Source organism: Acartia tonsa, chromosome 3 (assembly GCF_053477335.1).
Source record: "Acartia tonsa isolate MP-2025a chromosome 3, ASM5347733v1, whole genome shotgun sequence".
In the NCBI taxonomy this organism is placed as follows: Eukaryota; Metazoa; Arthropoda; class Copepoda; order Calanoida; family Acartiidae; genus Acartia; species Acartia tonsa.
The window spans coordinates 50,142,687-50,170,645 of record NC_137262.1 but is presented as its reverse complement, the minus strand read 5'-3'; the positions used below and the strand labels follow the sequence as shown (position 1 = coordinate 50,170,645).

The following is a 27,959-nucleotide window of genomic DNA, read 5'->3' as shown; positions in this document are numbered from 1 at the left end:
CTCTTCTTACCTCATTCTTGGTAGTTTCTTTAAACAAACATGTAAATCGATTCTTAGATTAATATGTAATGTTAGTACACTAGAACTCTTGATTTTATTATTTAATTAATTTATCAAATGCCCTTTTAAAGTCAAGAAGACATTAAATAAACTCAAAGGAAGTAATTTTTTTATTGAAGATGTGTAGCTATTTAAAACAACTACCTGGCCAAAGTGGTGGGACCTTTTCGTCTGCTAGCAAATTAGTTTCTACTTTTTTGTAACGATTTGGATACATTTATACTTCCGACGCTATTGGCTGATATTCAAAAACCCAATTGAAGGTCGGCACAGGGTCCCCAACCCATGGGTAAAGATACATATAGCTCGTGCCCCTCTATTCTTTTACTTTGATGTTAAAAACTACAACTATGTTAATTGTTTTTATTTGGAAGGCAGTTTGATTAAATATTTGTAATATAATACAATTTGGACATTACAGTAATATTCTATTTCTATACATCACATTATTTAATAATTTTTAAAAATTCATAGAATAAAAATTTGAGCAAAATGCAAGTTTCTTTGATTAGAATGATTTTAAAATGTATGAGAATGGGTATTATGGAATTCTTCTTAGATTGGTGACATTTTAAAAAGATTATTTCTGCCATTTTAAAGTTTTATTTGGTATTGAAAAAGTTTTTTTAAAACTTAAAAGAAATAACTTATTGTATATTATGTTTAATTCTTTATATTATAGATGGCAGAATAAATTAAATTTTGGTTGAAATATATAACTAAGAAAAATCCACCGTAAGACCCCGAAAGTTTTTGTTTGATTTTACTCCCTAAATATATTTTAATAATATTTGAAATTGATTTTCAATTATTTATTTATATTTATTAGTTATTTGAAATAGAGTTAAAAAATGAATAATTTATCCTCAGGAAGTATTAAGGAAGTATTGAGCTAAACATTAAACAGATTTTGATTGAATTATTTCTTGAGCACAGTTTTGATTGCCGTCTCATTACTAACAACCACAGTCGTCTGCTTATCCTTCTCGCCGCTGACCGCTACCGGGGCCGGCAAAACTTTCGTGTCCGCGGACGTTGAAATGGCGGGGTCCAGGTGGGGCGGAGGGGGAACGTTGTCCGCCGTGTTAGGCTGAACTTTTTGCTGGATCTTGACGGCCATTTGTTTGATAGGGTTGGTCTTCTGCACAAAGTTGGTCTGGTTCGGCGGATTTAACATTATCTTAAAAAAGATTTTTGTAAGATTAATTTTGCATTATCTAAAAATATAACAGGGAGGGGGGGGGGGACAATGGAACTGGTACCCAAAGTTTAATAACCATGTTATCTTATTCGTTAGTTTAAAAACTCTATGTGTGTTTTAATTGGTTAATTCAAAAATTGCATTGTCAAAACTTTTCACCCAATAATTCTATAGATGGACCAATCTATCGTTTCTTATCACTTTTGATTCCTAAATTAGAAATTCACGATTAGATTATCTTCGCCCCCATAATTAGTAAAACGATGATACTTTTAGTATGTAACAAAATAATCAAAAATCAATTTCAGTACCCAAAGTTATAGAAAAAGAAAATGTAATTATAAAACTTTGTGTATCAGTGCAATTTACAGTACAATGACCCCTTCCTTCCTTGATTTTACATCAAAATTGAATTTTAATCTTCACTGTGATGTGCACCACCTATTGAAAATGAATAATGAAATTTCCAACTCATCAAAGTTTAAAATATTATTTGTGGTGAATGGTTCTCCTAGCAACCAGGGATAAGGGAGGTACACAATGAGAATGTGCAATCTTCACATGGTTTAAATCAATTAACTACGTTAAGAACCAAATCTCTTGACGAGTAACACCTCTAATGAAATAGTTTTTTTTTTTTAAATTTAAGATTAAACACGATATCTACAAAAAATATAAAATTTAGTGGTCTGTTTACAAAACCTACCAAAAATTTCTTTAATAATTGATAATACTGTGGGCCTGTTATTGCCGCGCTATATTTCACCATTCTTGAGATGCTGTGAGTATTGGTGCAAAAAATATGACGTAACAAAAAAAATTAGCCAATGAGAGGCCACTATAAATTTTACCACTGGTCAATAACGGCCTCTCATTGGCTAATTTTTTTTGTTACGTCATATTTTTTGCACCAATACTCACAGCATCCATTCTTGATCCTTGCCTAGCAACAATTTCTCCAAGTTTTGTTGCATTGCTGAGCTTTCATCATTATCAGGGATAAACGGATGAACAATGAACTATTTTTCTTAGGTATATTAATCGCATTAAAACTGGTAAATATTGGAGGGAGTGGGGGGAGGTGATTTTAGAACAATTCAACTTTCATAGTACCCCCCGCCCCCCCCCCCCCAATACGTGTAACATTTTTGACATTTTACTTTTCATGAGATGGCAAATTCATTTCATGAATCTAATTAGTAAAACGCAAACTACCACGTCTCCTAATTTTCAAATTATTTACAAGTAAGGGGGGTTGAGGATTTTGTTTTGGACTGAGAAAAGTTTTCTCCAAAGCTACTAACTCTGTTTTTTTTTACTTCAGTCTTGATTCCACTAAATGAACTTGATCCTTTATTCCGAACCACAAAAGAGCATTCGTTTTCTTCTTTCTCAAAACTAACCATCAATGTACCAAAAAGGTAGGAAGAAAAACAATGTAAAGTACTACATACAAACACTAGCGCTTACGACCCTAGAGTTTTCTAGGGGCACTTAAGGGTAAGAGGGTGGTGGCGAGATTTTTTCTGGGTTGATTTCTCTTGGTAGGATGAAAATGTCCCTAAAACAGTTTCAAACATCTCCACGACCTTAACGAAGTTTCATTGTAATGGAGAACCATGTCGGTGGAGCAATTAGCGGGATCAAAAACTATTTAAGATACACTTCCGTTTTTTGTAAACATATATCTAACATATGTTAAAGTGTGGTAAGCCGAACGTTTCAGCTCACAGGGTTGCGAGTTCGAGTCCAACGAGCCTTAGCCTTGAATTATTCTACCAAAACAAACTAGCAGGATTTAGTCATACAGAAATTATATATTTAACTGAATAATATTTACAATGAATGTTTACTATATATATACAACAGATTATAACAATGGTTAGGTTTGAAGGGGGTGTGGGACGCAAGGGCTTAGCTCCCGGCGGTAGACAGGCTGTGGGGGCAGCTGTGGTAAAAGGGGAGGCAGCGCCTCCCGGTTGTATAATCGCGTGAGGGGCGCGTGATAGCTGCGTGTTTGAGCCCCTCCCCACATTTAGGCAGGCCAGTTTGACCGCTGGATAGCGGGGTCAACATCGGTCATGAGATGAATGGTGATATAATAAGATTAGTGCAGAGGGTTTGTTATGATAAGTCACAGCGTAGCAATTCTGTAAACTGCCTGTCCGTCTGGTTGTCGTATAACCACAACCTCCCCTTCAAGGGTTGCGGGGCTCTCGAGCCACCAGGCCTTGAACCTGGGGATACGACAACCTATGTCTGCGCAGGACAGGCTCTTCCTGGGGCACAGCTCGGTGGAGGACAGCTCGGGCTACACAGGCTCCGCGGGACACTCGCTGCTCTGTCTGGCTGTGGTTGGATATCAGCATTGTCAACTCCTGGTTGGCTTCCAGCCGTGGGTTGGCGACGGCCAAGCCCCGTCGCTGGAAATTTTGCCTCGTCTGCAGGACTAACTCTGCCTCAGCGGGTAGCTGGACACGGAGGCCTAGGCTAACTCTGGTGGTTCCCAAGGGGGGAATGACGATGGAGGAAGGCGCATAAAGTTCCATGGGGGCGCCTGCTTGATCCAGGTTGCTTGGCCTCCTAGCTCCTACCCGGATGGGGATGGCTGTCATCAACAGGGGGCACATCGCTTCAGCTTCGTCCTCTGGGGCTGTCTCTTCCATTGCAGTGGCCGCTTCTCCTCCTACAGGCTCGCTGCTGGCCGGCAGGTTCTCCATGTCCGTATCAGGATTCCAGATGGCATCTCTGGGTGGCTCTGGAGCTGGCGGCGGCGGCGGTGGTTCGTTGGGTTGATCCTGCAGGTTCTCTTCTACTGGGTCACGATCCTGGCCGCTAGGCTGTGGGGCGGCTGCGGCTGGCTGGTACACTGGGAACTGTCCTGGGTTACCAGCTGGTGGCGCCGCAGCTCTGACCGGCAGCTCGGTGGCATCCTCGTCGCCGTCCAGGTCGCCTTGTATGTCTGTTGGAATCTGGTGGGCAGTTACATCTCCAGTGTATTTGCGCAGTCGGCCTACATGCGCGGTGACTTCCGAGATCCTGGCGGTTGGAGAGGCAGGTTTGATGACATAATGGACGTCTGTAGCTTGCCGCACTACCTTCCAGGGGCCAGTCCATCTCTTGGTAATCTTGGCTGCCTTCCCTGGCACCAGGCGGGGGGCCAGGTACCAGACCAAGTCTCCAACCTCGTACTTGGCCGTGCCTTCGTAGGCTGCCGCGCTCCTCCGGATGGTTCCCTCCTCTCGCTGCTGGATGGCGTCATACACTGCATGGTAGCGTTGCAGGAGAGCTTGGACGTTGGCTGGAACCGAGGCATATTCTGTGTCTGGCAGCCGGAGCACCATGTCCACCGGAAGTTTGGCCTCTCTCCCAAAGTAGGCCAGGAACGGGGTCACGCCGGTGGATCTGCAGGCCTTGGTGTTGTAGGCGAAGGCAATGGCAGGCAAGTGTGGCTCCCAGTTGTTGTCGTCTCTGTCTAGGAACAGACGCATGCCTGTGTTGAGCGTCCGATGGAACCTTTCCACTCGGTTGGACTGCGGGTTGTAGGGTGGTGGATGTGTCAGGCCAATCTCAAGCTTGGAGGCCAGCTCCTTGAATACCTGGCCGGTGAACTCCATCCCGTTGTCGGAGTGGATCTTCAGGGGGCATCCGAACGTGGCCAGGTGGCGGTGCAGCAGGGCTTCAGCCACCGTGAGGGTGCACTTGTTGGGGATGGCGTAGAGGCTGACAAACCGGCTGAACCCGTCTTGACAGGTGAGGATATAGCGGTTTCCAGCTGGGGTCTCTGGCAGCGGCCCCACCAGGTCAATAAACAGGACTTGCTGTGGATACCCCTGGCGGGAGGGCACATGTATTCCTAGCTTCAGCCTTTCCTTGGTAACCTTCTGGACACACTCAGGACAAGTCTGAACCATCAGGCGGACGTCACGGGACAGGTTGGGCCACCAGAAATGCATGGCGACGCGGGCGATAGTAGCGTCCATTCCAAAGTGCCCGGCCATGGGGGTCCCATGGGCTAAAAAGAACGCGTCCTGCTCGAGGGCCGAAGGCAGCAGGTATCTTGTTCTTTCCCCTGTCAGGGTCTGGTCAGTGGTGGTGAGGCAGCCATGCTCGTCAAGTCCCAGGGCTGTGAAGTGGCTGGCGTACTGCTGCTCGTCTCGTTCCTTGCCGCGCAGCTCAGCCTTAGTTGGGGCTCTGCCATCAGCCACCCACTGGCGGACACGGAGCAGGAGAGGGTCCTGTGTCTGGGCTTCTAATACTCTAGCCAGGTCCAGTCGTGCGGCAGGGGGCCGGCTAGCTGCGGACTCCCCTAGCTGGCAAAGGTGGATGTACTCAGCCTGCTCTGCTAATTCTTCGGCGGTAGCTGTTGGCATGTTGGCGTCCTCCCGGCGGCTGAGGGCGTCGGCGTTGGTGTTCTGGGTGCCAGGACGGTGGCAGACAGTGAAATCTAGGGCCGGTAGCTCCTTCTGCCAGCGGGCCACCATCCCTGTGGATGTGTTCAGCGACTTCATCTGTAGCAAGGCTGAGGAATCAGTGTTGATCTGGAAGCTGCGGTAGGACAAGATGCCGTGAAATTTCCGGATTCCATACATAATGGCGGCCATCTCTCCCTTCCAGGACGGGTAGCGAGTCTCGGGGTCGGTTGTCTTGCGCCCCACGGCGGCAATCAGCCTCTCCTTGCTGTCCTGGCATTGACTCAGAATGGCAGAGATGGCGCGGCTGCTGAAGTCTGTGGTGAGCTGGAATACCGCCGGCAAGTCAAACCTGGGCGGCGCTCGGATGGGGGCTTGGCGGAACTTGTCCTTGAGCTGTAGCAGCTGGGCTTCCATCTCAGGCGTCCAGGCTAGGGTCTTGGCCGTCTTCTGCCGATTCATCTCGTAGGTGAGGTCGGCATACTCTGGGATGAACAGGCGGTAGTATCCAAAGAACCCCAGGAGCGCCAGCAAATCCTTGGGGGTGCTGGGGGCCGGCCAGTCCAGGATACGGTCAATATAATCCTCTTGCATGGCTATCCCCTCACGGCTGAGGGTGTGGCCCAGATAATCCACCTTGGCTCGAAACAGCTTGGTCTTAGCTGGCTTGAGGCGGATTCCTCCCCTGCGGTGGGCTTCCAAGACTTCCCGGAGCCTAGCCAGGTGGGCACAGGTATCCTGGTGGAAGGTCAGGACGTCGTCAAGATATGACTGGAGGTTGGCTGTGCCTAGTGGATTTAGGACCCCTGCAATAAATCTGGAGTAGACAGACGGTGCCGTAGCAAGGCCAAAGGGCATCCTTTTCCATTGATACAAGCCCCTGGGGGTGGTGAAGGCGGTGCAGGGCCGGCTGTCCTCAGACACACGGATGGTGTAGTACGCGGCCACCGCGTCTAGGGCACTGTAGACGCGGTGTCCTCCAGCTCGTTCTACCAACTGCTGGATCCTGGGCAAAGGGTAGCTATCCAGTTCCAGGCACTTGTTGAGGGCTCTGTAGTCGACGGCCCAGCGGGTGCTCCCGTCCTTCTTCTTGATGGGCACCAGGGGGCTGCTCCAGGCGGAGTCTGAAGGCTCTATGACTCCCTCTTGTAGCCAGGTGTCCAGTTGTTTCTCCAGCTCAGCCTCCTGCCGCGGGTTCAGATCCCTAAATCTCTGGCGGATCGGCTGGGTCCCAGGTTTGAGGCGCAGCTGCAGCTCTACTACGTCCGTGCAGCCGGGGGTAGAGTTGGAGAAGACGTCCCTGTATTCTGATAACAGGGTCCAAACCTCCTTTTTGAGCAAGGAGTCCTTGCGCAGGAACTCGTTGTCTTCCATCTCAAGGGCCTCCCACAGCTCCTGCATATCTGGGGGCTCAACAGGCTCTTGGAACGAGTGGAGACGAGGGGGAGGCTTATCAGAAACCTCTAAAATGTCAGGCTTGACTAGCTCCCCAGCCACTGGGAGGCCAGCGTCCAGCAGGAGGGGCGTCTCCCCTTCATTTACCACCAGCACTCGAAACACACTGGCGGAGCCAGGCCTGTGGGCATACAGGCCTTCTGGGATGACAAGATCCTCCCCAAACCTCTGTTCTGGGGCAGCTAGTTGGATGGCATCCTTGGTACGGTGTCCTACTAATTCAACAGGGACAGCCATGACACCGCGGCCAGGCAAGACCACCCGCTTGGCCGTGCGGAGTTGGGGTGGCTGGCCGTCAGTTGGAGTGACAGCGCTTAGCCTAATTGGCTGGTGTGGGGTCAGCTTTGGCTCCGGGACCCACCGGCCGCGACTTGACGGGCTCGGCCTCGGGAGGGGCTGACGTGTCGGAGCCAGGTGTGGCTCCGAGGGCGTCCGGCCATGATTTGACGGGCTCGGTGCTGGGAGAGGCCGGGGCGCTGGGACCAGCCTGGGCTCCGTGGGCGTCCGGCCGCGACTTGACGGGCTCGGCGCTAGGAGAGGCTGAGGCAGCGGAGCCATGCGTGGCTCCGGAGGCGGCCGGCCACGACTTGACGGGCACGGCGCCGGGAGAGGCTGATTCCTGGGAGTTGAGTGTGGCTCCGGGTGCATCAGACCGCGACTTGACGGGTCTGGACTCGGACTTGGCTGGCTGAATGGCTGGGGGTCCCAGGTAGAGGGGGCCAGGTGGACACGGCTGGCCGTTGATGAAGGTGTCGGCGGAGAAGATTGGTTCTGGAGGGCTGGCAATCTCAGGGAACATTGTTGGCAGGTTCTCCAGCGGCACCTTGGGCACTGGGGGCAACCCCATGGCTAGCAGGTTGGTCCCCCTATGGGCGTTGAGTGCAGTGTCCACCCAGTGCGTGCCTTTCTCGACCACACGCGGCTGCTCTGGCAGTGGGCCTGGCAGCAGCCCCTCGTAACTCAACTCTCTCTCGGCTGTCTCCCGGTCGATGGGGACGCCACGGAGTGGGATGAACTCCCCACGCACCCACAAGCAAGGGGGTTGCATGTCGAAACAGAGCCTAGTTCCGAACTCCTTGAGAAAATACCCTCCTAGGTTCAGAGGGTGTGAGAGATTCCGTACCACAGTCACGTGGTACAGATGGAGTATAAGGGTGTGTGAGACTGCCATATATAATTCTTTCAATTTTCCTATTACCTGGAGGGGCTGGCCTTCCTCGTTAGCAGTCAGGATTTGGGTGTTGTCTGGAATCAACATGCGTTGCACGCCCATTGCGTGCATGAGGTGTTCAGAAATTACAGCAGACCCTGGTACACGGTTGCCAGAATCGACCATGGCATCAACCTGTACATGCTGGGCAGGGTCAGGAGTGGGAAACCTCACCCTGATATGGCAGGGGAAGTGGAGGTCCTGCCCTTGAGACAAGGGGGCCTCCCGTTCGGCTGGGGTTGGCAGAAACTTCGGTGGTGGCCGAACCGCAGCTATGGTGTTATCGCTTACCATGGTGGCTTAGACTGTAGCTTCGAATCACTAGAGCTTTTCAATTATCACTGGGTCAACAATTTTATATTTCTTTTTATCACTTGGTTGACATTTATACACACTTATGTGTTGTTATCACTAGGAGCTCTAGGTGTGATTCTGGAAGCACTGGCAGCAGGGAATGTCCGTCCTGCAAGGTTCAGAGGGGTGACGGCGGCAGGGAATGTCCCGTCCTACAGCGCCGCTGGTTCGAATCCCGAAAGATGGCGGCAGGGAATGGCCCGTCCTACAGCGCCTCGGGTTCGAATCCTGGAAGGCAGCGGCAGGGAATGTCCCGTCCTGCCGTGCCTGTGGCTCAAATTCTGCTTTCCGTCGCAGTGGTAGGCCTTACTTGTGTGCTGAAGCTTCGCAGCCACACATTGCCTTCTCAAGGAGACCAGCACCCAGCTGTCTGTCTCGTAGATTTGGCCTGGGTGTCCTGGGGCTTGTCTTAGCTACACTTGCCAATTTAGACTCAGTTCTGTAGCTGTTTGAGCTAAATTATCCTACACGGCACGGAAAAAGCGTCTTAACTGGCGCTTTTAGCAGGCTAAATCTGCTTGCCGTAGGCCAAAGGCCCACATATTGCGTTCAAAATGATGGAAATTCGACCTAAAAAGGCCGTCTCACGGGTCAGTTGGCTTCTCAGTTGGCGGCTGATTGTCCCCTTACTTGCCAAAGGGTCCAATCAGAGGTAGAATAGGCTAATTTCTGTAAGGCTCGATTGAAACACGCTGACACCAAGATGTGGTAAGCCGAACGTTTCAGCTCACAGGGTTGCGAGTTCGAGTCCAACGAGCCTTAGCCTTGAATTATTCTACCAAAACAAACTAGCAGGATTTAGTCATACAGAAATTATATATTTAACTGAATAATATTTACAATGAATGTTTACTATATATATACAACAGATTATAACAATGGTTAGGTTTGAAGGGGGTGTGGGACGCAAGGGCTTAGCTCCCGGCGGTAGACAGGCTGTGGGGGCAGCTGTGGTAAAAGGGGAGGCAGCGCCTCCCGGTTGTATAATCGCGTGAGGGGCGCGTGATAGCTGCGTGTTTGAGCCCCTCCCCACATTTAGGCAGGCCAGTTTGACCGCTGGATAGCGGGGTCAACATCGGTCATGAGATGAATGGTGATATAATAAGATTAGTGCAGAGGGTTTGTTATGATAAGTCACAGCGTAGCAATTCTGTAAACTGCCTGTCCGTCTGGTTGTCGTATTACCACAAAAGGTTTACGTTTTTTTTATATAAATATATTCTTAATTTATGACCACTTATCAACTGACTTCGCTGGGTATGGATGTTGTAATCCTTTTTTTCCCTTAAGCCAAATGAAAAATGATATATTTATGAAACCTTAATGTAAATATTATTCATATTTGTGTAAGACATAAACAAACAGATAATACCAAGGACAAGGTTTGAGCAACGTATATTGAGCATTAGAGTGGAAAATATACATTGGTAATATTAAGCAATGAGGGAGAGGATTGTAAACTTTACTGGTCCCCAATCATAATCTCTCATTCGTTGGCATGAAAACATTTGGGACTTTTATTAAATAATGATTGAATAATTGAAACCTTTATTGTCTACTATTTTTCACAAATAATCTACAAAAGGGGTAATTTTGTTTATCGTTATTGAGGTTGTATACAAATTTATGGAAAATAAGATCCCTGACCAAAGGTAAACTATTTTAGCGACCTATTTTTTTTTGTGGGGGTGACTTTTTTTACCAGATTTTCTATTGGGAGAGTTTAAAACTAACTTTCTTAGCCAAATAAGATACTTCGATGTAAAGGAGAACCATATCGGTCTAGCATTTTTAAGGATTGGACCATGAATAAAAAAAGATATTTAAATGTGAATAAATCGTTTTTTGTTTATGTTAAAGGTATTCTTCATGTTATGTACAAACAGGAAATATATAGCTTTTTGGGTATAGTTGTTTATAAGAAATATTTAAATATTTATCAAACTCTAATGCTTTGTTTTCTTATTTGCCTACGTATTTGTATTTTCCAGAAGAAAAAAAAACATATAAAAGACGAATATTGTATTATAAAAACATGATAATTCTGCCAAGACTATTAATCACATTATCATATTGCAAAAAAAAAGTAATCAGTGATTGCCAAAATAAATGATTAAAGGATATGAGAAAATATATGTTTATTTATGTTTTGCAGGGTATATATATTTTATAGTTTGGATACAAAAGTCCAAATAGAATGTAAGGGGGTGGGGATTGGTAATATAGACCAAAAATGTATTTATCATATTATCCTACGACCTATTTAATGTTCATAATCATCATTTTCAACTTGAATAGATATTAAAGCATAATACTTTTTTGCAGGTCTTTGGATACATTGAGTTGAATAAAAACAATGGTAACAACATCCATAATTAGTTAAGCAAAAAATATCATTGATAGACAAACGAAGAATATGAGTTATTGAGCAGATGTTAAGTGGTCATAAAAAAGAGATGTAATAATTGGTAATCGAAAATCACGAAGTTTTTTAAAAAGATTAATATTTTTGTAAATATCTTCTAAAATGGCCGAAAGACTAACTGACCAAGTACGTTGTATCATTGTTTGCTTGATATCCTTTAGTTAAAGTTAAGGTTTACACAAACAATATAGTCCATCTTAATTAGCATATATGAAAATCAAATTTTTGCCAGAGCTTTACAGACGGACTGACGGACAGACAAACAATATGAAATATAGAGTTGCTGTGCTACTAAAAATATGTATTTACCATAAACTCTGGATATCCAATAAATCCATCATTATCATGGTCGGCAACAGCAAACATCTCCTTGATCTCATTCTCATGCACCTAAAACAATGAATTTCGTGTCAATAATGATCATTTTTTATTGGTAGAAAAGTTTAGAATACGTCTATTAATGACTTAATATGCTATATCATCCACATGAAACTTAACAGAGTGACATCATCCATAAAAGCGAAGCACTGAAATGGTAGGACAAACGGACATTAACACTTGTATAGTGTCTGAACTGAATAATCAGAATATAAAAGTATACGAGTCGAAGCAAAATTGTAAATAAATTTGTTGAAAAACTGCTTAATACAGGATAATGTTTATGGACATACTTACATTTTTAGTACTTGATTATAGAGTTGCTTTGCTTATAATATTTTTCTTTGTTGTCCCAGGAATCAATATACCAAAAATCAGATCAAACGGATAATTAAATCACATAAAAATTTGTTTTTAAAAAAGTAGAAAAATCAACATGTTTAAAATGGACGTACGGACATTCTGGTAATGATTATAAAGTTGCTACGCTTTCTAAATCGTACCTAACTACTACAGGGATCATCATGCAAATTTTGAAATCTATAGGACAATTCTAACATGCCTAAATTAACGAATAAACGCTATCTATCTCAGACGAACGGACGGACCGACCCTAATTATGGAAAAGCTTCGCTTTTAAAAACAATAATGGTATTATTTGATTGTGAAGTAAAATGTATGTCCAATATATTGTCACAGTCTGCTATAATAAAAATCTACAACATAGATATCATTTGCTGGCACCTAAAAACAGTAATTTTTGTTTCAATAATGATTATTTTTTACAGAAAGAAAAGTTTGGTAAATTATATGTCTGTTAATGTCTCAATCTGGTATAACACACATCTATGTGATTTCATTATCATGCACCTAAAAATTAATATGTTTGGTCACAATAATAATATTTTTTGATGTTTTAGAAAAGTTTGGTGAAATACTTGTATTTATTCATTATTGTCCTCAACAAAGCTAAGTTTTTTCATTTCATTTACTTGTACTAAAAACTATATAACTTGTCTAAATAATATTTGGATCTACTGCAGTTCACGGTAAAATATTGCTGGTAACGAATATTGCCAAAAATCTATAAATTTTAAAGGCTGCTAGCTGCCAAACGGCTGAACGTACAGATCATGCCCGCCCACTGTTTTAAGCAGCATAAGAAGGCTTACAAATAATCTGGAATAGCCATAAATCAATAATGCATAACTATATCGCAGTGCAGAGAAATGCGCGAAAAAAGCCTATTTTACGCCTTTTTTCTTCAGTGAAGCTTTCCCTGTGCATCATTGGATCTTGACTATTCCAGATTATTTGCAGGCCTTCTTATACCGCTTAAAATGGTGTGCGGGTATGATCTGTACGTTCAGCCATTTGACAGCTAGCAGCCTTTAAAATTTATAGATTTTTGGCAATATTCGTTACCAGCAATATTTTACCGTGAACTGCAGTAGATCCTAATATTTATCTCTTTCATTCATGGTTATGAACCTAAAAATAAATATAATTAATTTCATCCCACACATGATCATTCTTTAACATCTGCTTTAGTTGCTTATAATTTAGCCCTAAGATGAGGTTAAAATAAATATTTATACTCCTATAAGTTTCCTTTGCATGTTGTTATTTCCTATTTATAGATTCCAGGGCCAATGTTGTGTTTGTAGTGTGCACAGTAAGGAATAAAGATTTTTGAACAAAATTGAGTTTCAATGTTTGATTTATTTCAGGAAGCATAAAGATATGTTTTTTTAAAGGTCACAACTCTTTAAGAACATTTTGGCATTCATTTTTCCTTTTTTTTGGAGAGGGGCTTAGGGTGTACAACCCTCTAAATATAGCTTAAAACCACCGCAGGACCATTAGCTATATTCCCTAAAGAGTAGAGCCAAACGGTTCAACGGTTATTAAGATCTTAAGCTACTTTATAATACAGATTAAAGATGATAATTTAATATACCTTTCAACTCAAAAATCTTAATTCCTTATTTCACAGATGTTTGTTTCTAGACCTTAATCTGGCATCTGCCTGGCAATGGCAACATCCAGGATATGTCAGGGATATAGGTATAATTATAATGACTAATAAACACACGATAAAAATGCTGGTTAGTTTGTTGGTATTTGATGAAAATGTCCCTTTGTTAATTGTACATTAGTAAAGCTCCAAAACTCCCAATAATATAGTTCACTGAATCACTGTATCCCATGTGAATACCTGTATAATCTGACAGGTAGAATAAAGTTACACAAATTTATCCCTATATCCCTGGAGGATACCAGCATAATCTGCCAGGTAGAACAAAGTTACACAAATATATCCCTGTAAGGCTGTATCTCTGGAGAATACCTGCATAATCTGCCAGGTAGAACATAGTTACACAAATATATCCCTGTATCCCTGGAGAATACCTGCATAATCTGCCAGGTATTATATAGTTACACAAATATATCCCTGTATTCATGGAGTATACCTGCATAATCTGCCAGGTAGAACATAGTTGCATAAATATATCCTACAGATCAAACACTTTGCTAAGGTTAAACGAACATAAATTCCGACACAACCCAATCTTTCCCGATTTTGTATAATTTTTTGAGGAACACGACTCCAGTGACGTCATATTTTTCTTTCCCGAAAAAAGGAAGGGGGGAAGAAAAAAAGAGATGGGAGAAAAGGGGGGTTTTCCCCATCTCTTTTGAAGAGATTTTCTTCCCCCCTTCCCTTTATCGGGAAAGAAAAATATGACGTCACTTGAGTCGTGTTCCTAAAAAATTATACAAAATCGGGAAAGATTGGGTTGTGTCATAAATTCCAATTGCAATTTTGTGTTTTGATAGAAGAAAATACTAAAAGGTTTAGATATTTTTTTTAAGGTAGAGGAGGGTGAAGCTACTAGGTCTTTGGCACAAGCCTTCTTTAAGTTATCTCTCCTTATGATTCTAAATAAAGTTTAAATTAATGGCTAATAATTTGAATAATCGTCTTTGATTAAAATTTTTGAATTGAATAGGCATATGGAATGGAATCAATAGATTTTAAAACATTAACCTTAGAGGAAATATCAAAGAGTTTGAGCTCGAAATTTGCATGCAAATTTGTACACACAAACAAACACAACTGCACACAAATTTAATGTATATAATTCATCTTAAACACATATAGAAACCAAACAAATAACATTTAGCACAAGTTTCAAGTTTAGTCTTAAGTAAATTCTTAAAATTTCCCTGCATGCTCATTTAAACTGAAACTTTAAAAGATTATAAAAACATTTGAAGAAAAAGTAAATTTTTCTCTCAAAATATTATTGTATACCGATGTTAAGGGAATGATGAGCTATTATATGTATGCTTTTGTTCTTGTTTTATGTGATTGACAAAAAATATGCTTGGAAATTTTGCTTCTTTAAAATAAAACACTTATATCTAAAATAAATTCTGAAACTAAATGAGAATCTTTTTGACATAAATTTTGACAAATTAACCATTCATGTAGAATCCTTTATTTTTAATGACGAATCAATAATTAACCAATAATTTTCATATTCATAACCCAATATTAAAAGGATGAAATTTTTTATTGTTAATATTAGAGTTTGCAACTAACTTTTCAAAGCTTCTAATATTTCAAAGTCATGGCACACTGTGAAAAATTCAATAAATATATTTATCAAATGAAACGTTTTAATCGTAATCAAATCTTATTACAATTTTCTGGAAATTCTCATTTATTGCCTAATTTTAAAAAAATAACATGAGATTTCATAAAACAAATTAAAAAAAATAAACATTATAATGGTTTAAATATTTTGTTCAGTCAAATAGTGTTCTATTAAAAAAGCTAGTTTAAAACTTTAAAATTTGAAAATTAATGTTTCTTAGAGTGTAGTTCCTAGAAAGGTTAAAGTTTCTTTTGTCAGAGAAACTCTAAAATTCTAAAATTAAATGAACCTTCAAACAAAGCAAAGCTTTTGTAGTAAGATATACTAATGGATTACTACGTAATGTGAAAGCTAAATCAATTTATTCGTTTTGTATCTTTGTTTTAAAAATTTCAAAACACCTAAATATTATTAGTAAGAATTTATTAAAGTAGATACATTTCATAAAAACTCTTTACAATACTATTGATTAATTTTTGTTTAGGCGGACAATAGATAATTTTATTACATTAAGCAATTTATTTTCAAGAATTGAAAAATTTGTCCACTTTTACAAATATGAAATATTAGTCTTATTTTAGAACAAATATCTAACAAAACTAATAACAACAATACATTTTAGTGTAAAACCTCTCCAATACACAGTAATCCATTTGAGCATCTAACCGTCTTATATTTCCTAACTTTTAGATTGACCAAACTGTGAAAAGTATTTTGTTCAACTTTTCTCAAACTTTGGGCTTGGAAGAAGAAAGAGGATTAATTGATAATAGTCAGAGATAGAATAGACAATTAGGGTTAAATTAATCTACAGCCCTTTCTGTTCTCCAGTATTTACCTACTACAAAAGGTATAATTTTGAAATGGAATAATATTTGAACTTCAATTGTACTATTTATAAATTATATATTACTGATAAAAGTTAATTAACATTTTAATATAAGCAAAGACTTATGCATAGAGTCTAACGCTTTGTCTACATCTAACAATAAAAATATGTTACAAAAATAAATAATGGAGTCAGTAGTAATTGATATTAAAACACATTGATGATTTTCACTGAAAACATAGAAAAAAAACTAATAAGTTTATTCTGTATGAATTATATACAGCAACTTACTAAATACAATTAAAAGCTACTAATCTAGCAAATAAACTTAATAGGTTAATATAGGAGTAACAAATCTTTAGTTTATTCTAGTTCCCTTCATTTATGTTTGAAAAGATTAAACAACAATAAAGGTGTTATAGTGTAGCTTTGTTAATTAAATTAGTTTCAATGATTTATTGACTATACCTGTACTGGAAGATTGCGCATGATGAAAAGAAATTCCTCCCAAGATAAAGAATGGTTGGCCTGCTTATATTTCTTCGCTTTCAAATGTGGCGGTCTTAAATTATATAAGATAGATTATAAAAAGTTTAGTGTCTAATCATAGATAAAAAAAAGTATAACAGTGATGGAAATGACTATGACAATACTACTTTACTAAAGACTGCTTTTTCATATCAGAAGTTAATCAAAGATCAATTCATCACGCATTGTCCAACCCCTGTGCCACTCTGAAAGCCAAATTCTGGATTCAATGTTAGTAAACATTAACTTGACAATTCAAACTCTAAAGAGGCAATTTAATATTTTATACTCAACCCCAAGAGCCAAATTTTAAATTTTATTTCCATTTATAAAGCAATTGTTTGCATACATTTTCTTTCCTTCTTTTGAAGCGTCTGCGTTCCTAGCATCTAGGGTATCTATATTCGAAAGGTTAGGGAAAGCAGCAAATAGTCTAAAACCATCCCAATATCTAAACCTAATAGTTAAATAGCCTAAAACACCCTGGGACCCGTGTGAAGCTTCTACAGAATGGAAAACATAATCGGTTCAGCATTTTTTGAAATCTAAAGCTAAAGTAAAAAAACTCGTACTACTTTATATAATAGGACGATAGAATAAAGACAAATAAGGACACTATAGCCGCATCTGTAGCCACTGTTTTATTTTTGCATGCCGTTAAACAATTCTGAGGGACACAAAGATAAAGAAATTACAGTCATAGCAAATCTTTTATTGGCCATAAAGTGTTTTTTTTAAACAAACTGTAGCTGCTGAAAATTGAACATCTGCCGATATTTTTAATTTGTTCACAAATCTATGTTCTGTTATTCTAAACAACTATGTCTATATCTATATTATAAAGAATATTCTGTAAATCTTTAACAATTAAATAAATTATCTTATTTCCATTTTTTTCATTAAATCACAGTAATGACTATATTTCTATTAACTAAGGAGGTAGGACTATGTTATCTAAAAATTTGGAGATTTGAAAAGGCAATACATTCATTTTGTCAGTTACCAAATCCATGTCTCCAATTTCTAACTTTGAGCTAGACTATAAATATATATCATTTGGTATACAATCACTTCCACAGAAATAAATCTTCAAAACTGCAAATCATCTCTGCAGTATATACCCTATGCTTTGCTTTGAAACATTGAAAAACACCTAAAGTTTAACTTGTCTTTCTCATTTACCAATTAGAAATGTAAAGTGTGAAAGTGATTGCTCACCACCTAACTAGACTAGGCTGTATGAAAGGGAGGCTAATTTATCTGCATTATATTATTGTGTGTCCTCAATTTATTTCTCTAACACAATTCAACTCTAACTTCAATTGAATCTATTTCTATTTTTACAAACTACTCCATGACCAAGTATAACTTTAGTCTTAGAGTCTGACAAAGAATATGACTTTTTAAAAAAGTTTACACCTTAAATTTAAAAACTTATTTTTCTGTTTATATTTTTGCATTCTTCTACTAATTTTGATTTTTTTAAAATACACCAAATCAACGCTTTATTAAATAAAAATGTACACATTCTATTTTAAGATGAAACAGAATTGGTAAAAGGTTTCATTATGGTCATTTTATTGTATAAACTCTTTTTCTAAAATTGTATGCTTTTCCAAATACTAATTGCTGCACCCCTAATATCTGGCTTAAAAAAAATGTGCAAATGTTGTTTTTTCCTTCAGGATATGATTTATATTGGTCCTTGATCATTATCTTGAGGAGAGGAATGTATCCAACCTCTAGTTTATTTGCAGTTCTGTTGTACTTTACCTTGTCCCTATTATTGGCAATGACCATGTTATCCATTATGCGGAAGTCAAGGCACACTAATATTGAATGGTGTATATTATAGCTATAAGAAGAGTGAGTTCTATTGTGCACACCTCCAGATTTATATCTAGCAAAAAGTAATTTCTCTTTGATTCACATACACACACACACACACACAAACACACACATACACATACACACACACACTACAAAGGATATTTATGGTATTAGATTTCTCTTCTATTTTCTTTTAATGTTGTCCTAATATAAAATTATTGGCCAAATTTCTTATAATTTTCTATAATTTATATGTAGAAAATTTGTAATGTTGACATAAGGGTAAGTTAGGGATAGTTTTCCAAATTTATATTATCCTTTCCTGGAAGGGAATGCCACCTAGAGACAAGATTTTGTCGTAAACTCTCCCTTCAGTTAAAAATAATAATTTATCTTAAAAGAAGGCAGACTAAAATTATCGTCCTACAATTATTCAAAATTATTATTTATAAATTTTTAGTTTTTATCTTGGTACTATGCCACTACATCCATGATTCTCTTTATGAGGACAAATTTGACTTTTGGTTATCAAGTATTTGTCTATGTAAATTTAGTCAATATTGATGTCTAGTCGACTAAGCCAACATTACCTAGTTTTATCTATATCTTATCATTTAACAAGGACAATTATGTTTCTAAGCAGGAAAAAAAACTTTGCAAAAATGTCAATTGATGTCAAATAATTTTTAAAAAATCTTATTCAAATTAAAAGTCAAAAAAGTATGTGTTTTTGCAAGATTTTTGCACATAATTAAACTTATTTTAACAAAAGCAAATATGATTTGTTTAAATAGCTTTGTAAAACATTTCTTTCAAATGTTTTACTGTTATAAAGTGAGGATCAATGATTGGTAAATTGGTCTATAAATTGTTTAACCTTTTTGATTTTTTGTTGTAAATCTTTTTTTAATACTGTTTTTTAAATCTTAAATGTTTTTCTTTCCATCTAGTTGATATTCATGAATGAACCTTAGAATTGTAAGTTTCAGAAGCAAGGACATGGATACAACATCAAGAGATAAAACTTTTCTTCCATTTTAAAAATCCTTTCATTATAAAATATTGCATTGCATTAGTTGTACAATACATAAATATGCTTAAAAGAACATATTGTAATTATTCTAACTTACACAAAGGCAAGAGACAAGAATTTTATTTCCAGTTGCCATCCCCCAGACCCTGTTAATAATTTGTTACCTGAATTAATAATTCTGACCTGGAACTTGGAACCTGGAATTTGCTAGGTCTATAGGCTCAGGATTTTCCTAGGTCTAGGCTCACACAACTAATCACACTGGGCTAGAATGCAAAATAAGTTGAAGACAAAATTAGAAAAAATTCAATTTTCTATTCAATTATTTCATACAATTTTAAACAACATTGCTTTTTAGTAACAAATCATTTCTAAAATTGTCCAAAATAACTTTTTTGATTGGGAATCTTTGCTAATTTTCTTTTAAAAACATTTGTAAGTTGTCTAATAGAATTAAATTTTTATACTAAATAAAACATCATTTAAAAAAAAATTGTATAAAGTACATTAGATATAATAACCCTTAAGTTCATTTCTTACACTCAACTTATTTTGTATTAAAGCACAGTGTTATATATTCTATGAAAACAAACATCTAAAGGTTGATGAATAAATCTATATCATCAAATAACTTTACTCACAGTATTACTAATAGTTGGGCCAACTAAAAAAAAGCAGTATCATAATTGTTTTATTTTCTGTTTTTAGATAATTTGATAGTTATACTGTGATTAAAATAAATATACATTTTTAAATCATAGAAAATTACTATTGGAGATAAAATTAATTTGTATATCTATCTGATTTTCTATTAAAATATTGGTTCCTAATAAAATCTAAATTCCATTTTTTTTTCTAAACTAAACTTATCTTGTATTCTATTACTTACCTGAATACATTATGCTTGTAAATTTTTAGTTGCTAATGTCTATAGTTAAATAAAAAATTCATATTTACACTTATATCAACATTAGGTTAACATTTCTTACTCGATGGGTATTCATAAACCTTGTCTATATTATATTTTGTTCAATGTTTTAGCCAAAGCCTTAAACTCCCATTTTCATTTCAGTATATTTGATATACTTATTTTATATAACACTCATCTAAATCTCTAAATTTTGTATACTATTAATAAATAAATATATTTTCTGAGGGATATATTTTCTAACCTATATTTCTAGTATTCTATAGAGAATGAGGTCTTTTGATTGATGATTATTTTGATTCTATTTTCTCTCCAAATTCTAATGAAGATTTCTAGATTAAATTAAACATACTTTAGGTAAAAAAGGTATGTTCAATTCAAAAAGTCCATTAGGGCTAGCAAATAATCTGTATTACTATATTCTATTAAATCTAAATGCCTTATATTATATTATTTTTAGGTTAAAAGGTTATTTTTCTCTCTAGTATTCTATGACTAATTCATCTATTATTTTGAACCTATTCTATATGTTAGCTTACGTACATTGGTGTTTTGGGCAAATCAACGTATTTGTCTGTACCACACATAACCTAATAAGATTAGAGTAAAGTGTTTTTCACAATTCAAAGACGACATTTTGAGTAATCTTAATAATGTAGTATTGAAGAAAAATTCAACTACATTACTAACTCTGGTTTAAATTGCCACTGGGTCATACTAAAGATTTTAAAATAGGCACCTACACCTTCTATATAAGGCATAAAGATACAAGAAAGGGTAATCCCATATCATCTAAACAGGCGCAATTATTACCATGCCTAGTAAAGATATTCAGAAACAAGTTGTACTTAAAAGAATTCTTCAAATAATCTTTAAACTAACACATTGAGAAATAGAATTTTGAAAGTTTCATTTTAGTTAACAAATCATTTATTTTTATTGCAGATAAAAAAAATGCTACGGGATCCCTCTGAAGATTATTTATGTTGGTGTAAAGTAACAATTCTTTACCAAAAAGAATTGGATGGAAATTAATTACCAGTGAACAACGAAAATCAGTGTAAGTCTATCTTACATTTATTTTGTAAAGAGTATAGGTAGATTGATTATTTCCATGTTATGTAAATTATTTGGTAATTGTTTTCACAGAATTTTAAAACCCAACCATGAGTTTGAAGAAAAGTTACTATATATGACAACTAAAAATTATATATTTTTTCATTAAGGCCAAAGGCATTATCATGTTTGATAGAACTTCTAGAAAAGAGCCATGCAATCAAATGATTTATGTCTTGGGTTGATAAGACTGGCGAAAATAGCTGTTTATGGCTTAGTATTATAGACAGCTTTCCTCGGATATAAAAAAGAAAAAATATAAGATTAAAACATGTTTTATAACCAAAAGGCCAGGGCTAACAAAACTGGTTTGCATTTTATTACTTTTGTTTTAAGAATTGTGGAAAATTGTCTGTAATGCGATGCTATACATGATTTTTCAGTATAGCTGATATTATCAGTTTTAAAGTCATACTGGATATATGGAAATTTCGAATAATGCATTTGTTTTAAAAAAGGACTTTTTGAAGTAGTAAGAATAAAAAAATTGTAGGATTACTCCTATAATTATTGTCTAATATCTGATTCCCTTTTTGTAGCTGATAAATTATTTCACGCTGTCAACATGCCCATGATTATTCTTTTCATCAGGGACACAGGGATTGATCAATGGTAAATAAAAATCAAGAATCTATAGATAGGAACAGTTTTGTGACAATCTATCAGCAGCTAAACTATTTTATTAAAACACCATGTTATTAAGTTTGATATTGTAAAATTTGCAGATATGTAGCTTTTTAAAAGTGATATTCGTTAGATTTATCCCTCTATAATTATTCTTTTCATAAACAACATATATACAAATATAATAGTCTGGCGACAAATATTATTTCCCCTTTCTTATATTATGATCAAAATCGATATATAACACCTTGGATGTTACACCAGATTTTTTTGTACCTTTATAAAAAGACACTCCCAGCTGGCTAAAATAACGATACCCCATCCCCTCTCCTTCTACTGGATGATTAAATGACCAATAAATAAGGTCCATATTAGCAAGCTAAATTGACGACAAAGGTTTCCCTGTCAATATAACCACGTATTATAACTCCATTCAATCAAATACATCTTATTGAATGAGGTATTTCTTAATTTGGTGACTAATAGAAAAGATAAGTTTTTATCTGCCTAACTTACAAACACACAGATATACAGCTACAGATTACATCATGTATCATTTAATAATAAATAAATGCAGATAAAATAATCATTATAATATAATATATAGTTTCGGGAAGTATATTGCATGTCGTTTTGTTTATTTTAAGTGGCTACGCCCCTAGGGCTCTCTATGGATAATTCCTGGAAGGAGGGGGGGGGGGGGGGTATTTAATTCCATGGTCGATTTCTCTTGGCGAAATAGTTAAGGGAATCTTAAGGTTTGCAGATCATTCGCTACCGACAGACAGACACACAAATAAAGATATCATGTTACTTTCTATAAAGATATTTGTTTAAATCTATATTTAATTACCACAATTATGATAGGGAGGTTACATACACAAATTCATCTCCCATTGTCTTATCCCTGAGTATTTGTCACCTAAATTTGATTGCGAATGCAAAAATAAAAGATTTGTTTTTCTCCTTCTTGGTAAAATAAGAGATGGACTTTTGAAATTGTCTCAAACTTAGATAGGAACAAATACATCATACATGTGTGGTATCCGCCTAGGGTAAATGGCAGACACCAGAGTTCGAATAAAGACTACGGCAGTGTGAACAGACGTGGACACCTTACTATAGAGAAGCTACGCTTCTCTAGCATTCACTAGACAAGAATCAACATCTATTTCAGTTGTCACTTTATTGAAGGGTTAAAGGATACTAAAGCTATATACAACAAACAATAACTACATGGATAGGAATAAATGATCATAACATAAAAGCATTATAATACATATACAATAGTCAGTTTGGGCAATCATGATTCCCCATCCCTGGAAAGGGTGGGGGGGAATTAAGAATACAGTTAACCATAATATAAATACATATGGATTAGGAATAAAGATAGTTAAAGATAAATCATATAGTAAAACATAGATAATTGCGATGGTTAGGTAGATGGCTATCCCTGTCTGGGGCAGGCAGGATAGCCCATGGAGCAGCACAATAGGTAGATAAGCATAGAGGGGTTGAGTGGTAGGTCTGGGTACTAAAGAGGGAAGGTTTGATGATTACTTGTGACAACAACAGTCTGTGTGGGGGTGATTCTAATCAGGTGAGGGCAGGTTTAGATCCTTTATCCTCAGGGTTGAGGTGGTGCTGATAACTTGGTGGTTGAAGGGGAAGGTTCCGGTGCTTAAGATGGGAGAGGGAGGGGTAACACCCCTCCCTCCATTTGCAGGACAACTGAGAGATGAAATCAATACCGTTATCTGACATATTTTCAGGTGGCTTTATAATTGTAGAATAACAGGATTTAGCTAGGTGCGTAGCATCACTATAATGTCTTGGTTTCTGCATGGTCCAGAGCTGCCGCATACCACAACTCTCCCCTCGGAAGGCTGGAGGGGTTGTCTGCACCGCCAGACTTCCGACAGTGGTTGCGGCTTCAGTTTGTTGTCCTTGTGGAATGGGTCCGCCAGGATACCAGTTGCTGGACGGTGGTGGACTCCAGCCCTCCCCAGGTCTAACGGAATCGGCTATATCTGCTGGAGTAGCTGGTCCTGTTGGATATTCTGGCCGTTGGATGTGTACCTCTGAGGCCACCCTGGCAACCTCCAGGGATGGCACAGCACATGAGGGGGCTTGGACCAACAGCCGCCTGGTATACACCTCTTCAGGTTTCTCCACTGGGCTGGTGGTCTCCATCGTGTTGGTCACCTTGCTGCTGGCAGGCTGGCTACTGGATGCAGGCGCAGTTTCTTCGCCCTCGGGGCTGGTCAGGTTCATTCGGCTTCCAGGGTCTCTGTCAACGCGGGCAGGTGGTGGTTGCCATACTGTAGGAGCGTTGCCTCCTTCAGGCTCATTCTGGACATTGGCAGGGTGGTGCATGGCAGTCCGACCTGCGGGGTAGGGAAAGGTAACAGTCCATCCTTTATGCCGGAGGCTGTCTTGGATCTGCAAGGGTGGCTCCGCTCTAGTTGGCTGGGAGACAGGCCCATCCACGGACACTGCTGCTGGTGGACTGGAGGCACAAGGCTCCGGATTTCCTCCCCTAGCCTGAAGGGGTCCAGGCACATTGTCTCCATCTTGGGTAGACATAATTGTTGGGGATCCTCTACTTCTATGGTTAGGCTCGGCACTTGGCGCGGTCAAAGCTTCTTCAGTTTGGCTGGTAATGGCTGATACCCTGGCTCCTGGGGCAGATGCAGGGGGCGCAGGCAAGTTTGGCCCAGCCCAAACTTCCTGGTACACCAGTGCAATACAATTACCCTGGCTTGGTTGAGGGAGGTAGACAGCTGGATGCAGTTGAGGGTGAGGGACAGCTGGACTCTCCCTGCTGGCTGGGGGCTCTGGCTGGCTGGGGGTGACGGGTGTCACCCCTTCCTCTGGGGCTGCGGGCTCATTCCGGGGTCCAGGTATCTCGGTGGCGGCGACGGTTGTCGCCCCAGGCACCAGTGTGGGGGCGCTGGATAGCACCCCCCAGTCTTCACAGGGGTCCAGGTCTCTTGGTGGCGGCGACGGTTGTCGCCCCAGGCACCAGCGTGGGGCGCTGGATAGCACCCCCCAGTCTTCACAGGTGGCGGCGACGGTTGTCGCCCCAGACATCAGCTTGGTGGTGCAGGGAAGCACCTCTCGTTCCTTCCAGGTGGCGACGCCGGTTGGCGTCCCATACATCGACTCAGACTCGCTGGCTAGCGCCTCTTGCCTCTCCCACTCGGCGGCCGCCAGGGCCTCCTCGTACACCGTCCCGGTGGCGCTGGTTAGCGCCCCTCGGCTCTTGCTGGGGGTGACAGGGGTTACGGACACCGGTCCCCTGTGGATGCGGCTGAGGTCCAGGCCAACCCGGTTGGGTTCAGCCGCTCCTCCCAGCACGTTGATCCTGGCCACCATGGTCCCAATCTGAGACACAGACTCCTGGGTAGCCGCAGCCCCAGCGGCGGCAGCTAGTTGGGGTGACGGCTGGGCATCTCCCTCCAGGTGGACCTGGGTGGCAGACTGGTTGCATGCAGGTTGTTGGGCGGCCTGGTGTTTCTTCATTGCCCGGTCCCAACCGGTTCTACACTTGGCGGCTGTGTGGCCGTTGAAGCGGCAGCGCCCCTTCGTCCAGCTGGGTCCCATCAGGCCGGCTTCCCCAGGGTGTATCAACCTGCCAGGTCTCTCCTCCTCCAGTTGGGGCACCAGCTGACAAACAGGGTCTCCCCTACTAGGGGTCAGGCGGTGCTGGGCTGCTTGTGGTGGCTCCTTGGTTACATTCAGCCTCCTCCCCATACACACAGGTTCCTTCCATCCAACAGCGGCTCTCCTCCCCTGGGTGGCGAGGTCAGCCTCGGCCTTAGCTTCTGCAGGTGCTTCTCCACATGAGGGATCCTGCCTCTGGGTATGCCAGGTGGTTGGTAGCAAAGGCCGTTGATGGTGCCAGTCGGAAAGGGGGCTATGATCTTTGGGGGGTACCTGTGGCCAGTGTGTGGACAGGTACCCACAGGTGGACCAGCAAGGCCCAGAAGATGCCATACTGATGGTAGCCTGAACTGTATTCCGGACTGTCAGCAGACTGTTGGTAGCCACCTGAGTTGGGCCAGAGTTGCCAGCTGGTATTGCGTCCCTGCCAGGCTCCGTCAGCTGCTGGTGGGGAGCCCCTGCGGTGGTTCTGGTTTTGGCAAGGGGTGGCCTTCTTATTGACTTCCCTGGTTGGAGCTCTGCATCCTGGTGGGCCTCCATCTTCAGCAGCATGGGGGAACTTGGCTGGGACATGTGCAGTGGTTCAACAGAGTAGCGGCATCTGGTCTTGGAGTGTGGGGGAACAGCCTCACTGCTGCTGGTCAACCCTGCTCCCTCCGTGCTGGGTAAAGTCTTCCACTGCAGCAGGTCACCAGCCCCCATCCTTAGGCCGGTCCCCAGTCGTTCCATGCCTGGGGGCTCCCAGGGAGGCTTGGGTGGCGGCTCCCCCACCCCCAGGTACGCGTCGGGCATCTGGGTGAAGAGCCTATTCCCCTGGGACAGCTCCCCATCCTCCAGCTTGGTGAGGCCAGCGCCAGGGAGGGCCTTTCCACCCCAGAAACAGGTGGTACTGGCCCTAGGGCTGGGCCCCGTTGGAGTCTCAGTTCTGGTGGTAGTGTCCATCTTGGGGCTGGCCACTAAGTCTCTGAAGCTTGTCACCTTCTCATTAGGCTCAGTTGCATCGTTCAACACCCCCAGGAGGACACCTACAGGTTCAGCAATCCCCAGTCCAGTATTGCTATTTCTCGTGCGTTGAGCACCAACTGAACAGGAGCTGTGCAGCGGACATTCAGTCACCCTTCCAGACAAGGGCATCTCAGGGACCAGGGGTCTGTGACCTGGCATGTGTTTGATGTTAACTGTACTCAACACAGTAGGCCAAAGTAATAACAGAAGTAGTATCTTGTAGATATAGAAGCAGAGTAGAGTAGCCGCGCCGCAAGGAGGTTCGAGCCGGCTCACCCCTAGTATAAATACTATAGCTGTGTAATTAGGGTGGTAGTCCACGTAGCCGTAGGCTCGGTCCTCCTGGCTCAAGAGTTTCTGTGGCTGGCGCGCCCCCATGATAAGTAGCAGGGGTTTGGTCTGTTGGTGCCAGCGTCTTGTTTAACTGTTGAGCCTGAGTTGTTCTCCTTTCCAGTATAGCTCTTGATTTCTGTGGTAACCAGCGGATCTTAGCTTAAAGGTAACAGGGAATAGGTTAGGCATCCACAGATGTCTCTAGGAGCGTATCCGCTAGTAGATATATGGATAGGTAGGCTATCTATATATATACATGGCTACACGCCCATATATATATATATACGTGTATAGGAATATCCCCAGAGCTAGCTAGCTTTTCCTCCTTGCTCCAAAAAAATCACGCTTCCTCTGTATATAGTTCACAACTATGAGGGTCGATGGTCCAGGTACACACCACCACTGCCCAGTGTGGGGCAGCAAGTCAGGCTATGTCCACAGGGTGGGCGTACTTTCGTTCAGTTACCATATCAGTTTCCAGTGTTGTTTGGTGAGGTTAGTATTCACTTGCTTGTACCCATGATACAAAAAAAACAACATTATTTATCACTTGGGTATTTATATATACATATATTTGTTTCACTAACCATTCAGCTTTGAAGTAGGGTTGGCAGGGCTAGGAGATGTTGAGGGTCTGAGCGGGTTTAAGGAACTGGTTTAGTTTTCCTTATCACACTGTAGACAGGGAGGGAGGAGCTTGCAAGTTTTTCTCCTAAAAAAATATCTCTGTTGTATGCTATAGAGTGGCCCCTCTCCTGTGTGGGTGTGTGTGTGTGTGTGTGTGCGTGAAATCTCCTTTCCGTGCAGCGCGCTTACGCACCGTCAATCCGCGCACACAGATAAAACGCGCACTTGTCCCTCAACTCGCTCTCTCGTTGGTCCGCTTTGTCCGTTGGACTTATGATAT

At 40.7% G+C, this 27,959-nt stretch overlaps 1 protein-coding gene across 2 annotated transcripts in view; it reads right to left on the bottom strand.

Annotated features, from left to right (window-relative positions):
- Positions 1-414: 414 nt before the first annotated feature.
- The window catches only part of LOC145314503 (uncharacterized), a 45,982-nt gene continuing 18,437 nt past the window's right edge, over positions 415-27,959 (bottom strand). For both annotated transcript variants that reach the window (XM_080154429.1, XM_080154428.1), the window contains exons 6-9: positions 20,852-20,898; positions 16,458-16,551; positions 11,427-11,507; positions 415-1,240 (exon numbers count right to left, since the gene is read on the bottom strand). In XM_080154429.1, the coding sequence (XP_080010555.1) occupies positions 980-1,240; positions 11,427-11,507; positions 16,458-16,551; positions 20,852-20,898 (483 nt within the window). In that variant the 3' untranslated portion in view covers positions 415-979. The remainder of the gene's footprint in view (positions 1,241-11,426; positions 11,508-16,457; positions 16,552-20,851; positions 20,899-27,959) is intronic.